The following is a 16,336-nucleotide window of genomic DNA, read 5'->3' on the forward strand; positions in this document are numbered from 1 at the left end:
CTGGAAGAAATGGACAAATTTCTAAACACCCACACTCTTCCAAAACTCAATCAGGAGGAAATAGAAAGCTTGAACAGACCCATCACCAGCGAAGAAATTGAATCAGTTATCAAAAATCTCCCAACAAATAAGAGTCCAGGACCAGATGGCTTCCCAGGGGAGTTCTACCAGACATTTAAAGCAGAGATAATACCTATCCTTCTCAAGCTATTCCAAGAAATAGAAAGGGAAGGAAAACTTCCAGACTCATTCTATGAAGCCAGTATTACTTTGATTCCTAAACCAGACAGAGACCCAGTAAAAAAAGAGAACTACAGGCCAATATCCCTGATGAATATGGATGCAAAAATTCTTAATAAGATACTAGCAAATCGAATTCAACAGCATATAAAAAGAATTATTCACCATGATCAAGTGGGATTCATTCCTGGGATGCAGGGCTGGTTCAACATTCGCAAATCGATCAACGTGATACATCACATTAACAAAAAAAAAGAGAAGAACCATATGATCCTGTCAATCGATGCAGAAAAGGCCTTTGACAAAATCCAGCACCCTTTCTTAATAAAAACCCTTGAGAAAGTCGGGATAGAAGGAACATACTTAAAGATCATAAAGGCCATTTATGAAAAGCCCACAGCTAACATCATCCTCAACGGGGAAAAACTGAGAGCTTTTTCCCTGAGATCAGGAACACGACAGGGATGCCCACTGTCACCGCTGCTGTTTAATATAGTGCTGGAAGTTCTAGCATCAGCAATCAGACAACAAAAGGAAATCAAAGGCATCAAAATTGGCAAAGATGAAGTCAAGCTTTCGCTTTTTGCAGATGACATGATATTATACATGGAAAATCCGATAGACTCCACCAAAAGTCTGCTAGAACTGATACATGAATTCAGCAAAGTTGCAGGATACAAAATCAATGTGCAGAAATCAGTTGCATTCTTATACACTAACAATGAAGCAACAGAAAGACAAATGAAGAAACTGATCCCATTCACAATTGCACCAAGAAGCATAAAATACCTAGGAATAAATCTAACCAAAGATGTAAAAGATCTGTATGCTGAAAACTATAGAAAGCTTATGCAGGTAATTGAAGAAGATATAAAGAAATGGAAAGACATTCCCTGCTCATGGATTGGAAGAATAAATATTGTCAAAATGTCAATACTACCCAAAGCTATCTACACATTCAATGCAATCCCAATCAAAATTGCACCAGCATTCTTCTCGAAACTAGAACAAGCAATCCTAAAATTCATATGGAACCACAAAAGGCCCCGAATAGCCAAAGTAATTTTGAAGAAGAAGACCAAAGCAGGAGGCATCACAATCCCAGACTTTAGCCTCTACTACAAAGCTGTCATCATCAAGACAGCATGGTATTGGCATAAAAACAGACACATAGACCAATGGAATAGAATAGAAACCCCAGAACTAGACCCACAAACGTATGGCCAACTCATCTTTGACACAGCAGGAAAGAACATCCAATGGAAAAAAGACAGTCTCTTTAACAAATGGTGCTGGGAGAACTGGACAGCAACATGCAGAAGGTTGAAACTAGACCACTTTCTCACACCATTCACAAAAATAAACTCAAAATGGATAAAGGACCTGAATGTGAGACAGGAAACCATCAAAACCTTAGAGGAGAAAGCAGGAAAAGACCTCTCTGACCTCAGCCGTAGCAATCTCTTACTCGGCACATCCCCAAAGGCAAGGGAATTAAAAGCAAAAGTGAATTACTGGGATCTTATGAAGATAAAAAGCTTCTGCACAGCAAAGGAAACAACCAACAAAACTAAAAGGCAACCAACGGAATGGGAAAAGATATTTGCAAATGACACATCGGACAAAGGGCTAGTATCCAAAATCTATAAAGAGCTCATCAAACTCCACACCCGAAAAACAAATAACCCAGTGAAGAAATGGGCAGAAAACATGAATAGACACTTCTCTAAAGAAGACATCCGGATGGCCAACAGGCACATGAAAAGATGTTCAACGTCGCTCCTCATCAGGGAAATACAAATCAAAACCACACTCAGATACCACCTCACGCCAGTCAGAGTGGCCAAAATGAAGAAATCAGGAGACTATAGATGCTGGAGAGGATGTGGAGAAACGGGAACCCTCTTGCACTGTTGGTGGGAATGCAAATTGGTGCAGCCGCTCTGGAAAGCAGTGTGGAGGTTCCTCAGAAAATTAAAAATAGACCTACCCTATGACCCAGCAATAGCACTGCTAGGAATTTATCCAAGGGATACAGGAGTACTGATGCATAGGGGCACCTGTACCCCAATGTTTATAGCGGCACTCTCAACAATAGCCAAATTATGGAAAGAGCCTAAATGTCCATCAACTGATGAATGGATAAAGAAATTGTGGTTTATATACACAATGGAATACTACGTGGCAATGAGAAAAAATGAAATATGGCCTTTTGTAGCAACATGGATGGAACTGGAGAGTGTGATGCTAAGTGAAATAAGCCATACAGAGAAAGACAGATACCATATGGTTTCACTCTTATGTGGATCCTGAGAAACATAACAGAAACCCATGGGGGAGGGGAAGGAAAAAAAAAAAAAAAAAAAAAAGAGGTTAGAGTGGGAGAGAGCCAAAGCATTAGAGACTGTTAAAAACTGAGAACAAACTGAGGGTTGATGGGGGGTGGGAGGGAGGGCAGGGTGGGTGATGGGTATTGAGGAGGGCACCTTTTGGGATGAGCACTGGGTGTTGTATGGAAACCAATTTGACAGTAAATTTCATATATTAAAAAATAAAAAAATAAAAATAAAAAAAAATAAAATAAAATAAATAAAAAAAATAAAAAAAAATAAAAAAAAAATTATTACATTGGAAGTATCTTAAGTGAAAATACCAAGTATTGGTGAGAATTTGTAATAACAGTAACTTTCAAACACTGCCATTAGTAATTTGGAACTATCTAGTAAAGCTGAACATGTGTATTATCCCTACACCACCCTACAATTTCTCTTCTGGAGTAGCAAGCACATTTCTAAGATGGTCCATACTGCTTAGCATTCACACCCAGGCCTAACTCCCTCCCCTTAGATGTAGGCTACACCTAGTGACCTACTTCTATGAACAGAATACTTTAGCAGAAGTGATAGATTGTTCCCTTCCAGATTAGGTTTCAAAAGACTGACTTCTGCTTAACTCTTACTCTGTCTCTTGGTTACTTGGGAGAAGCAAGTTGCTGAGGCAAGCTGCACTATGGAGAGACTCACATGGCAAGGAATTGAGGGCAGCCTTTAGCCAACAAATAAGGAAGTGAGGCCCTCAGGTCAACAGCCCAGGAAGAACTGACTCCCGCCAATCACGTGAGTGAGCTTGCAAGCAGATTCTTCCCAGGAAGATGACAGCGGCATCTACCAACACCTTGATAGCAGTCTAGCATAAGAGCCCCAAAGTCAGAGGACCCAGCTAAGCCATACCTAGATTCCTGACCCACAGAAAATGTAAGAAAATAAATCTTAATAATAAAGAGTAAAAGTGATGAAACAGAAAAGTCAACCAAGAGAAAAAGAAATGAAACCAAAAATTGCCTTTTAAAAAGAATCATTAATATTGAAAACCTCTAGCTATACCAATCAGAAAAAAACAAAAAACAAAAAAAACCCACCATGAATTATCAAGATCAGAACTGAAAAGATGGAAATCATTACAGATCCTAGGGATTAACAAGATAAGGAGCTCCAACCTGACAAATTCCTTGAAAGGTCTAAATCCAACACCCATTCATTTTAACAAAAAACAATGAATAGAAAAATTTGTTCAACATGAGAAAGACATCTAAGAAAAACCTACAGGTAACAAAGACAGACTACTTACCTTTATGAGCAGGATGTTGTCACCTCTACTTAGCATTATATTGGAGGTTTTAATTTTGGATTAAGGCAAGAAAAAAAAAAAATCACCCAGATTCGAATTTAAAAAATAAACTCTACTCACAGATGACATGGTCATGTAAAAAAAAAAAAAAAAAAAAAAAAAAAAAAAAATCCTAAGCAGTTAAAAAAATACAGTAACAGCAATGCCATAAATTACAAAGTAAATGTGCAAAGAAGTATTTCTATATATTGAAGAGAAAATACAATTTACCATACAAAAAAAAAAAAGGGATACATTTAAAACATACATATAAACTTGTACACTGAAAACTACAAAACAGCACTAAAAGAAATTAGAGAAGACTTCAAAAAAAATTGAGATACTCTATTCCACAGGTAACAAGACTCAGTATGGTTGAAACATCAATGTCTCCCTAATTGATCTAGATAGTCTGTGCAATCCCAGTAATCCCAGTTTCTAAATAGGAACTGACAAGCAGATTGTAAAATTTTTAAGAAAAGTGCAAATGATTTAGTATAGCTAAAACAATACTGATAAAGAAGAACAATGTTGGGAGGACCTAACACTACTTGAATTTAAGACACTATAAATCTACTGTTATCAAGACAGTGTGACATTAACACAGTAATAGATAATGGTTAAGAATTCAGTGTGTAGAAATAGACACACTCACAAATGGTGAACTAATTTTCAAATAATGGTACCAATACAATTCATCATGGAAAGGAAAATCTTTTCATCAAATGTGTCAAACTCAGTATATAACCATATGGAAACAAGTGAATCTCCATCTCTACCACACACCACACACAAAAACAAGTCTGAGATTCATCTCAAATCTAACCTTTCTTAAAAGTTCAAAGTACAGGCTTAAAACAAATAAATAGAATATTTTTATATCCTTGGGATAAGTAGATTTCTTAGACAAGACATAGAAAGCCATAACCAAAAAAGAAATTTATCAAAATTAAATTCTATTTATCAAGATACCATTAAAAAATGAATAGGCAAGCCACAAGGCTAGGAGAAAATATTCACAGTACATATATCTGAAAATGGACTTATACCTAGAAGATACAGAAAATCCTTATAACCCTATTTCAAATACAGTTCAAATAAAGAAAAAATATTGATGATCTTGGGGGAAAAACACATAGAGGGAAAAATACCTTCCATATAGAGAAATACAGATAAGAATTACAAGGTTTCTTTCTCATCAGAAACCCTGCACGCATTAAGAAAGTAGAATGAGGAGGAACCTGGGTGGCTCAGTCAGTTAAGCATCCGACTCTTGGTTTTGGCTCAGGTCAAGCTCTCACTATTTGATGGGTTTGAGTCCTGCATTGGGCTCTGCGCTGGCAGTGTAGAGCCTGCTTGGGATTCTGTCTCTCCCTCTCTTTCTGCCCCTTCCCCACTTACACACACACATACTCTCTCTCTCAAAATAAATAAACTGCATAAGAAAGAAAGAAAGAAAGAAAGAAAGAAAGAGAAAGAAAGAAACAAAGGAAGAAAGAAAAAGAAAGAAAAAAAACAAAACTGCAGGTCCCAAATGGCACCACTTTCGACAAATCACCAAGTCTGGACTTAATACCTAACCTACTAGCAGTTTCAACCTCCCTCAGAATTGGAGTCTTAATTGGTCAGTCAGGAACTTTCTGATGAGCATCAATCAGGTCATCTGTCACAGGGCTCTCTCAATCCCTCAAAGGAAGATGAAGTAATCTACATAGTAAGACCCCTGTAAAAGAAGGTGATCTTGCCTGAACAATCCTTTCTTTTCTTTTGCTAATAGCTTGCCCCACTTCCTCCCTATAAAAACCTACATTGTACAACACCTTGAAGCTCCTCTCTACTTAGCTGGAATGCTGATTCATAAACCCCTTAGTAAATCCAATTAGATCTTCAAATTTACTTGGTTGATTTTAACAACAGAAAACAATTATGAACAAGATAGATGTTAATCCAACTAAATCATCCCTTAAAGTGTGCAGAGTCTATATATACCGATTAAAAGACTGTCAGAGTGGATTTGAAAAAAGACCTTACAGAGGCGCCTGGGTGGCTCAGTCAGTTAAGCGTCTGACTTCTGCTCAGGTCGTGATCTCACGGTTTGGGAGTTCAAGCCCTGCACAGAGACTTGCACTGACAGTGTGGAGCCTGCTTGGGATTCTTTCTCTCCGTCTCTCTTTCAAAATAAATAAACTGCTGCCCGTGCTCTCTTTCTCTCTCAAAATAAATAAGTAAACATAGATAGATAGATAGATAGATAGATAGATAGACAGACAGACAGACAGATAGATAGATAGATAGGACGGGCATCTAGGTGGCTTACTCGGTTAAGCATCAGACTCTTGGTTTTGGCTCAGGTGATGCTCTCACAGTTCTAGCTGACAGTGTGAAACCTGGTTGGGATTCTCTCTGCTCCTCCTGCATGCTCTCTCTTTCTCTCTCTCAAAATAAATAAATAAACTTAAAAAAATAAAAATAAATTAAGAAATATGTAAGACTTAATGAACATTCACAAAAGATAAGTGAATGACTAATAAATACATGAAACAGTAGAAAAGCATGAAAAGGTAAGCACCACCATCAGTCATGAGGTCAATGCAAATTAAAACTATAATGAGATACTGTCAGCCTTTCTGGTTATACCCACTAGAATGGGTAAGTGAAGACTGGCAATACCAACTGTAGACAAGGATGTAGGCCACCTAAACTCCATAATACAAAGCTAGTCCGAGTATAAAATGGTACAACATTTAACAAAACAGTTTGACAGTTTCTTACAAATTTAAATATATGCATATCTAATTCTATTCCTACATATGGTGTAGAATGAAGCATACCTCTATCCAAAGACATACACAAATGCTCAAAGCAGCTTTATTCACAACAGTCCAAATCTGGAAAGAACCCAAATGTCTATCAACATGAGAACAGATTTTTAAATATTGTAATACATTCACAAAGGAATACTCTCAGAAATAAAAAATAATGAACTACTGATACATGCAACATGGTTGAATCTAAAACTCATTTTGCTGAGTAAAAGAAACCAGACATCAAAGAGCTTATACTGTGTATATGACATATAAACATTTTATTCCATTTATAAAAAGCTCAAAAACAGAAAAATTAATAGACATCAGAACAGTTGCCTAAACTGACTCTGAAAAAAGGCAACAAAACAATTTGGAATGATGTTCTATGGCCTTGACTGGGGAGTAGGAAACATAGGTGGATACATTTCTCAGAATTTATTGCACTGTACCCTTGAAAACTGTGCATTTCACTCTATACAAATTACAGCCCGATTTAATTAAAAAAAAAAAAAAATCCAGTAAAGGCCTTCTTTATTTTGTATAGCTCAAGCACCGCAGCAGGCAAGCTTTTTCTGAAAAGGGCGCCAGAAAGTAAATATTCTAAGCTTTGTGGTCATATGATCTCTGCTACCACTATTCAACTCTATCCATCTATCATGAAAATCACCAGACAATATGGAATTAGCATGGCTGTGCTCCAACAAAACTATTTACCAAACAGGTGGCAAGCTGGATATGGTCCACAGTCTGTACTTTGCTAAGCTCTGGTCAAGCAAAAAAAAAAAAAAAACCCAATCTTCAAAATCAATTTAAATATGTTATATTGTTCTTCCCTTTATACTAACAGGCATGATAATTATCAGAAACCAACAGTCTTTCCTAAACATGAGTTTTTCTATATGCATCTAATGAATTAAAATAAGAAGACAATGGGGGTCTGGGTGGCTCAGTCTCTTAAGCATTTGACTCTTGATTTTGGCTTAGGGTTCGTGATTTTGAGCCCCACGACAGGCTCTACACTAGCAGTGTGGCATCTGCTTGGGATTCTCTCTCCCTCTCCCTCAAAAATAAATAAATAAACTTTAATAAAATAAAATAGGAAGACAACCCAGAAAACATATTAAAAAATCATCATTAAAAAAAATCATTTGTGGGGTGCCTGGGTGGCTCAGTTGGTTATGGGCCCGACTTAGGCTCAGGTCATGATCTCACAGTTTGTGAGTTTGAGCCCCACACAGGGCTCTGTGCTGACAGTTCAGAGCCTGGAGCCTGCTTCGGACTGTGTGTCTCCCTCTCTCTCTGCCCTTCCTCCATGCATGCACGTGGACTCTCTCTCAGAAATATTTTTTTTTTTTTCAACGTTTTGTATTTATTTTTGGGACAGAGAGAGACAGAGCATGAACGGGGGAGGGGCAGAGAGAGAGGGAGACACAGAATCGGAAACAGGCTCCAGGCTCCGAGCCATCAGCCCAGAGCCTGACGCGGGGCTCGAACTCACGGACCGCGAGATCGTGACCTGGCTGAAGTCGGACGCTTAACCGACTGCGCCACCCAGGCGCCCCTCTCTCAGAAATATTTAAAAAAAAATTTTTTTTTTATTTTAAAAAAAATTTTTTTTAATCAATCATTTGTTTTAATAGCTACTACAGCATTTTGAAAACATAACTACAAATAAGGGAAATATTTGAGTTTCAGATAAACCAACTAGTAAAAGTGTAAGCTGGAAATTTGTTTTTTTAAGTTTATTTATTTATTTTGAGAGAGAAACAGAAAAGGAGGAGGAGCAGAGAGAGAGGTTGAGAGAATTCCAAGCAGGCTCTGCATGGTCAGCAAGGAGCCCGACATTGGGCTCAAACTCATGCATCATGAGGTCATGACCTATAAGCTGGAAATTTTAAATACACTTAGGTACACACACAAAAAGCTATGTTACCCACAATGCAGACAGTTCGGTTTATCTGGTATAATGAAGTTCTTTTTTTTTTTCTTAAGTTTTATTTATGTAAGTAATGTATGCACCCAACGTGGGGCTCAAACTCATGACCCCAAGATCAAGAGTCACATGCTCTTCCAACTGGGCCAACCAGGCACCCAGTATAATAAAGTTCTTGAAACTTGTCCATTATCACTCATAGTCACCTAGTTGGTTCTTCATTCAAAAGAATTTAAAATACAGGATAACACTGTTTCTTTTTTTTTTTTTTTAATGTTTATTTTGAGACAGAGAGCACACCAGCAAGCAGGGGTGAGGCAGAAAGAGAGAATCTCAAGACAGGCTCTGCAGTATCAGCACAGAGCCCAACTGGGGGCTTGATCTCACGACCCTGAAATCATGACCTGAGCTGAAATCCAGAGTCGGGTGCTTAACTGACTGAGCCATTCAGGTGCCCCCGCTTGTTTTTAAAAGCATATTAAAACGTGAAATAACATGAGACAATAAAGCAAATACTTTGTGAGAAGTACCCAAAATTAATTTTCCTGCATAATTTAGGCAAGGCTCAAAAATTGATACCCTGTATCCAGGGTATACAACTACATAAGTAAATCTCAAACATGGTATGTCCCTAAACTGCTTGAAAATGTTTATCTGTATTCAAGAAAATTCCAATCTAAAAAATGAATCTAATTCTTTCTCACTACAGTAACACCTAATTGAGGAAACACCAGCAAAATCAGAAGGCTTGGGTTCCATTTTACGTTTGTCACCAAACTAGGTGCCCATTTTGCTATCATTCACTTATCAGGTATTTTTTGAGAGATTATGTGCCGGACATTGGAAACACAGTAGTGAAGGAAATATCAAAATTTCCTGCCTTCATGACATATCATAGTCAATAACTTCATCTCTAAAAACAATTCCATTTTGTTTCTCTAAAATAAAAGATTTTATATTGAGTATTTTTAATTCTTTAAAAATGAAATCCATATTATTTTTCTGAGTCTGGGAAAGCAACTTGTGGAGCATAACCTGAAATCCACTCTTGCCAGTGGCTGAAACTATTTGTTGTATCATCATATTCAGATAGCAAATAAAGGTAAGAAACTGATATTCTCAAAAGACTTACTTAAATTTGCTAATTTTGGTTTATACAATCCAGACAAATTATGAGCCTTATTAGCCTATTACCTGGTAACTAAATTCCTTGGATGGGATCCAAGAAAGAAGCAGAACAATCTTAGGAGAAATTCTCCATATAATGAGTAATTTTATAGACATTTCCAGTATGTAAGTCTATAAAAATATAGATTGACTAGTGAAATAACTAAATCAGCATATTGTTTCTTCAGAGTAGGATTTGACCTTTGTTTCCAAAGTGCTTGCTACTAAACAGGTAGTCAGAAATCCAAATCATGTATTCAAATCCAGTGGCTATGCCTGGTCTTTTTCTTTTATTTATCATCAAGATATATTTTTTTCCCACAATAAAACCGGCATAACAGTCCCTCAAGGATAATTTCTCAATTTCAAAATGGTAAGTTTTTTAAATATCTCACTTACTCATTTTTGCCAGATAAACTAGTATCACGAATTACATTTTGGATAAGACCAAAACAATATTCACTTTAAATATCCTTTCCCTCACAGGGACATACAGAGACACCAAAACTGATTCTAGACATGAGCCTGCAATTTCTAATCTCCATGTCATTCTCTTTAGCGTCATTCTCAAAAGAGAAAATGACTTGAGTATCTGTGGTGAGAAAAAAAAAAAGACGACGACGATGAGAAGCATACTTAAGAGGTTCTTCCATTTATTTTCAATTCATAAAATATGTTTACAGTTTGCCAAAGCAAGCTAATTCAACCCAACTTCAAAAGACAGTGTAAGCAGTAGTTCCCAATTATGTTAGTCTCAGAATCCTACTGTTAGTTTCATATGCTATTTGCTGTATTTGTGGGGGTTTTTTTAAGTTTATTCATTTATTTTGAGAGAGTGAGCATGCAGGAAAGGAGCAGAGAGAGAGAGGGAGACACAGTCCCAAGCAGTCTCCATGCTGTCAGCGCTGAGCCCGACATGAGGCTTGATCTCACGAACCAGGAGATCACGCATGACCTGAGTTGAAATCGAGTCAGATGCTTACAAGACCGATCCACCTAGGTGCCCCTATGCTTATTTTTTAAGATGTTTCAAGAATATGAGCAGCACCACATAGAATAACTGCAAATGTGGAAGTGCTGAAATTGCTAGCAAGAAGAGATGATGAAGAGATGAGAAGAAAGTGATTAAACAACTTTACATAAAATACATATAAACATCATTTATTTGTTTTCTACAGTAATTCAAACTATTAAGTGGCCTCTAGAACTAGATTCTCAACAGGTTCATCAAATATCAAATTGCTAAAGGAAACCTTAAAACATCCATTTATATTTAAAAACCTCATACTGATGAACATTGTTTACTTGATTTATAGTTTAGAATTCAATAAACAAGAAAACTGATTAAACTGATGTGACATTACTTAGAAGAATTATTACTGTCAAATACTAATTATCCAGCTCTCCTGCTGCTCACCTTCTAGACAGAACCCTTATTACTGGCAGCTAGTTATAATGGGGTGTGGGGTAAACGTCCAGCTTTAGAACCAGGAAGACATGGGTTTGAACTTTGGTGCACCACACCTTGAACCTATTTTACATCTCTAAAATGGGAATTTATTGATATCTACCTTGAAGAACTGTTATTAATTAGTGAAATACGTGTAAAGCAAGCTGGCACATAGTAGGAATTAGAGAAACCTTAGTTGCTACTATTACTGTATTACTCTTAAGCACATCCAAGAGAAGATATAAGAAAGAACATGACAGGGGAACACAGCCTAGGTTACATTTAACTGCTAAGCCAGAACAAACCAAAATCAAACACACTCACTCTGATAGTTCAAGTAAAACTATGGGCTAAACTTTTTGTTCACATTTTAGATATACAAGATAATACTGTAGTACCTCTTCATAAATATATAAAATCCAAAATCAGCTACAAATCCACTTATTTTGGAGCTAAATAAAAATGAAAGATTATTATCACACAGTAAAACAGATAATTTTATGAACAGGTGAGATGATTTCACCATTGGAAAAAAAATGCTGAAACTAAGATTTAAAAAAGCTTATGAAAGGATAGTAAAAGAGTCCTACCTTTAAACCGACTGCTATAAGATCTGTAACAACACTGTATGGAAAAAGTAAAAAGAGAAAATGGAAAACAAAGTTAGAGAACAAGTTTTTAAAAGACAGAGATAATAAGATTAAAGAAAAAAAGGAAAAGCACTATAATAATAAAAATTAATAAAAATAAGAATGTGATGAGTTATGAAATGTTAATACAAAGAAAAGTGATGGGTCAGTCTAGTAACAGCAGAGTATAAAAGCAAAGCTTTAACCGCAATGTAAGAAACAAATAGATCAAATTCTTTTAGTATTTATTAAAGTATAGGTGTGTTTCAATAACATGAATATGTGTATATCCATTTGCCTCTATTTAACAAATCCAAATCAAAACTTAAAAATCACCAAATTTCATTCTTTTAAATCACTGGTCTGAATTATCATGTTTAAAATTCTAAATGAAATAAAACCACTGAGTGGCTTTTACAGAAATAGAAGGTATCTTGCAAATTTGCATCCACCCAAAACAGCTCACCAAAATACAGCTAAGATAGTCTCTCAGAACTAAAATAAATGCAAACATCAAATTTCAGACATGAAAAATTTCAAAGATCTGCTTTAAAAAAAAAAAGCTCTACCACATCAAAACTGTGTTTAAGTATAAATTATCTCAGGAGGAAATGAACACACACACACACACACACACACACAAAAGACAGTTGGAATTTGAGGAAGAACTAGAAAGATACAATGACTGGTGGTTTGTTGTTTCTTTTCTAACTATCTGAAATAATGAAAAAGGACCTTTTTCAGGCTGTGGGAAAATGCAAAAAGTTAATTAGCCTCTAGAAGCAAAAATTCACTGTGTTCAAAACCACATCCCTTAACCCCAAGGTGTAGAAACCCTATAAAGTTCTCCCAAGCAAAAATCCATCTCTTCTAACCTCCAAGAAACCATCTTCAATTACAATTTACCTCCGTATCTCCTAAAGCTCTAAATTCAATATATTATTAAGAACCTTTTACCGCTATTACTTAATAAAAGTAAACAAATTTATGAATCTGGCTTGCTCAATGATGCAAATTTACTTGTTTTAAACAACCATATAGGTTAAAATTTTTTCCTTAGACTTGGTGAAAACTTGAAATTCATTTATCTGAAATTTAAATGTGTCAAATAACTATGCATAAAAATTAAGATTGTATCAGTCCTGAACTTACCTTCCAGGATCTGTCTTACTGCCTCACATATTTCAACGAATAAACAACTCATTCTTAGCTTTAATAACATATAAAGGGTGAAGAGAGAGTTATTAAACTATCCAAAAGAGTAAGTCTGCAATGCACAAAATGCAGAACTCCAGTTCTCTTTATTATCACTATAAATTTTCCAATACCAAAAGCTAGCCTGCGTCCATAGCTCAAGTCAAATCATCTAACGGACAACACACTACACACTGTGAGACACCAATTTCACAACCTCCCTAAACTGAAATACTGGCATAATTTCACAAATAATTAAAACAGCAAAATTATGCACCCATATAAAGTGTAACTGAATAAGGTGATGTGCAGTGAGTTTTCAACAATGCTCTCAGAAAAGTTTCAATTAAACAATAAAAATAGCTTCAATTAAATTAAAACAAAATAAAGAACATCACAACCATGAATGAAATCTAAAATCGCACTTTGTCTAAAGTCAGTGGCAATATGCAATTAGCATTCAAATGAGTTAATCCAAATATTCCATACACTTCATACTGTGAAAATACGTAAATGAAGTCTAACGAAGACAAAAATTGTTGGAAGATTCCATTGTCTTTACACAGCGTGGCAACAATCATCAACTATATGGTAACATGCACAAGGCTTTTACTGTTTAAGCAAGTTTCATATATTCTACAACCAAGGGGTTTGCAGATATCTTGTCCTCAAAAGCAAGTAAAAGGCCAAACAAAACCTCAATAATTCCTACATAATAGGAATAAATAAGAGGATTTGCAAGCTCTAATAGAGCTGGAGATATTTTAAAAATCTTGATGTACGTATGTTACAATAATTAATCTATGAAGATCTTAATCCAGTCGTTTCCTTAAACATTAAATTATCTGTCAGGTCCCACGCCAAATCCCTGGGTCCTCAGACAAATATTTATAACGGCGATTCCAAATCTTTTTATTTTGGTCACGGACCTCATTAACTTTTAAAGAGCTCCCCGAAAATTGAAGAAATTCACGGGGCTTCTTTCGGGGGGTTGTGGGGGAGAGCGTCCACAGTCACCAAGTCCAGACGCCCGGTATACAGATATCGTTGGCACAGCTCACAGCCCAAGTCGGGAGACCTCCTCCGGTACCCCCCCCCCCCCCGCACGTCTACATCCGCGGGGGGCACTGGCCTCGGGACCAGGTCGCCGCCCAGACGTGCACCGACGCGTGCACTCGCCGTCCGCCTCTCCGCGGCCGCTCGCCTCCCCGCCAGGGGAAGCTCCGGCGCTCGCCCCACCTCACCGGTAAACAGCAACTCCCCAAGCGGGAGGACGCCCGCCCCGAGCGCCGCCTCCGCCTCCCCCAGCGCCGCGCACCATTTTCTGAGAGGAAGTGTCGGCAGGCCGGGCCGGGCTCTCCGGACTCTGCGCGCGGAGGGCGGACCCCGGCACCCGGCGGCTGCACCCGGCTTTCCTCCGCTTCCGGGTGTGAGGCTGGGAAGGGGCGGACATTACGGGGGCGCCCCGTGGGGGAAAGAGAGGCGGCGGCGGACCGCCCCTCCACGATTTCGGGCCGCGCGGAAGCCCCGCCGTCGGGCTCGGCCGGGGCAGCTCCTCCGGTCGCCAACGCCGCGCCAGGCTCCCCGGCCGCGGCGCGTCCGGCCGAGAGCCGAAAGGAAGCGGGGCAAGCGCAGCCGATGAGCCACCGAGTACTTACCCATCCATGGCCCAGACCGAGGAGCGCACGGTGCGGGGACTGACGGGCTCACCGCGAGCGGAGGGCGGAGGCGGCGGCAGCTGGGCGGCTCCGGGGACTGGCAAGCGGCGCCTCTCCGGAGCCCCGCCGGGTGGGAGGTGGAAGGAGAGTGGGAAACAGGGGCGGAGACCAGGGACGCTCCCGCCACCGCCGCGCCCCCACCTTCCCCACCCCGCAAGCGCGTCCCCGCCTCGCCTCATCCCGCCCCTTAGCGTCGACGCCCTCCCTCCACCCCGCCCCCAGCCGGCCTCCGGCTCGGCTCCAGGGCGCCCTCTTCCTGCCGTTGCCCTAGGACTCCGCCTCCCGGCCTCTATCCCAGCGCACGCGCGCGCCTCGCCCCTGCCTCCCTCCTGCGTTCACGGGAGCGCGCTCCTTGTGCTTCTCGCTTTGCAGTCCCGCCCGCCCACCCGCGGGCCCTGCCGGCCTTCCGGCTACTCTGCCTCGGGCTGCCTGGGTCCGACTCCGCTGTCTACCGGCGGGAAGAGCGTTGGAGACCCGACTCCTGAGTGTAGGTAGGAGTGTCTCGCCAGGACCCCAGAACCGCGCCAGAATTGCTCCTGGTGAGCGAGGCTGGCGGTGGCTCGACCCCAAGCACCGAGGCAAGGCGCGGGCAGTGGTCTTCCGAAGCCCCGAGCCCTGCAACCCACGGAAGCCTGGGTTCAGGACCCGGGCGGGTGCGAACTCCAGTGCGGGACCCGCCGGTCGTCCGCCGGGTCCTATGAGTGGATCTCTGGGATTCCCAGTGGCCCGATAGGTTGAGATTAAAATGAATGAGATGAAACAGACTGCCCGTAACTTAAGAACCTCTCAATTGTGTACAGTTTTAGTCTCTATTCGACCCTACTGTCTGGGTTTGGATTTACACGAAATAGTCGTTGCACAATACGGAAGGGCCACTATATTGCCAGTATTTTATACAGGTTTTCATATCCCTTCATGTAAAGAAACATATCCTATGACGGAGTGATGATTCCCTTTTTTTTTCCACGTGAAAATGTAGATACTGGTAGAGTGATTTGCCCACAGTTTCACTGCCACTAGATCTCTTTCCTCTCGTCTGGGCAAAATTTTGTATCTAAGTAGTGGCACCTCGATCGTTTTCCCTTTTATATGCTGTATGGTTCTGAAATTCAGTGATTTCCCAATTCACAGTTCATCAAAACATGAGCCACCAAAGGCTGTCCTCGACCAAATTCTTAACCTGACCAGGAAGAGAGGGGCTGCCCACCCCCCCAGCCTCCTCATTTGAAAAGCAAGTAACAAGACACTCAATCATCCTCTATCTTTGCTAGTATCCTGCTTTTAAATAAGTAGGTGCTACTAAAACGACTTAAACTGTCGATTCATCCATCATTAAGGCATTATTTATTGTTTACTATGTGCCGAGCACTGCAGGAATAACCAAGAAATCAGATTCCAGCCTTCATGGTTGAATGGATTCCTCAATCACTTTATTATTTATTGGCAAAAAACAATTTTCAGATAGCTCAGGTATCTAATTCAGGGAGCCTACTTTTAAAGAACTGTATCTAACTTCAATCCCTCTTTCCAAA

At 39.5% G+C, this 16,336-nt stretch overlaps 1 protein-coding gene across 10 annotated transcripts in view; it reads right to left on the reverse strand.

Moving 5' to 3' along the window:
- PTBP3 (polypyrimidine tract binding protein 3) overlaps positions 1-14,959 on the reverse strand; it is a 145,461-nt gene extending 130,502 nt beyond the window's left edge. For 4 of the 10 annotated variants that reach the window (XR_013551697.1, XR_014135969.1, XM_060608999.3 and 1 more), the window contains exons 1-2: positions 14,745-14,959; positions 11,854-11,887 (exon numbers count right to left, since the gene is read on the reverse strand). Coding sequence is in view for 2 of the 10 variants with exons in the window: in XM_060608999.3 (XP_060464982.1) it covers positions 11,854-11,887; positions 14,745-14,752 (42 nt within the window). In the remaining 8 variants the exon portion in view is untranslated. Of the gene's footprint in view, positions 1-11,853; positions 11,888-14,015; positions 14,284-14,330; positions 14,658-14,744 lie in introns of those variants that run through there. The other 6 variants (XM_060609002.3, XM_060609000.3, XM_060609003.3 and 3 more) reach the window with 4 other exon arrangements.
- Positions 14,960-16,336: the final 1,377 nt, after the last annotated feature.

Source organism: Panthera onca, chromosome D4 (genome assembly GCF_046562875.1).
Source record: "Panthera onca isolate mPanOnc1 chromosome D4, mPanOnc1 haplotype 2, whole genome shotgun sequence".
In the NCBI taxonomy this organism is placed as follows: domain Eukaryota; kingdom Metazoa; phylum Chordata; class Mammalia; order Carnivora; family Felidae; genus Panthera; species Panthera onca.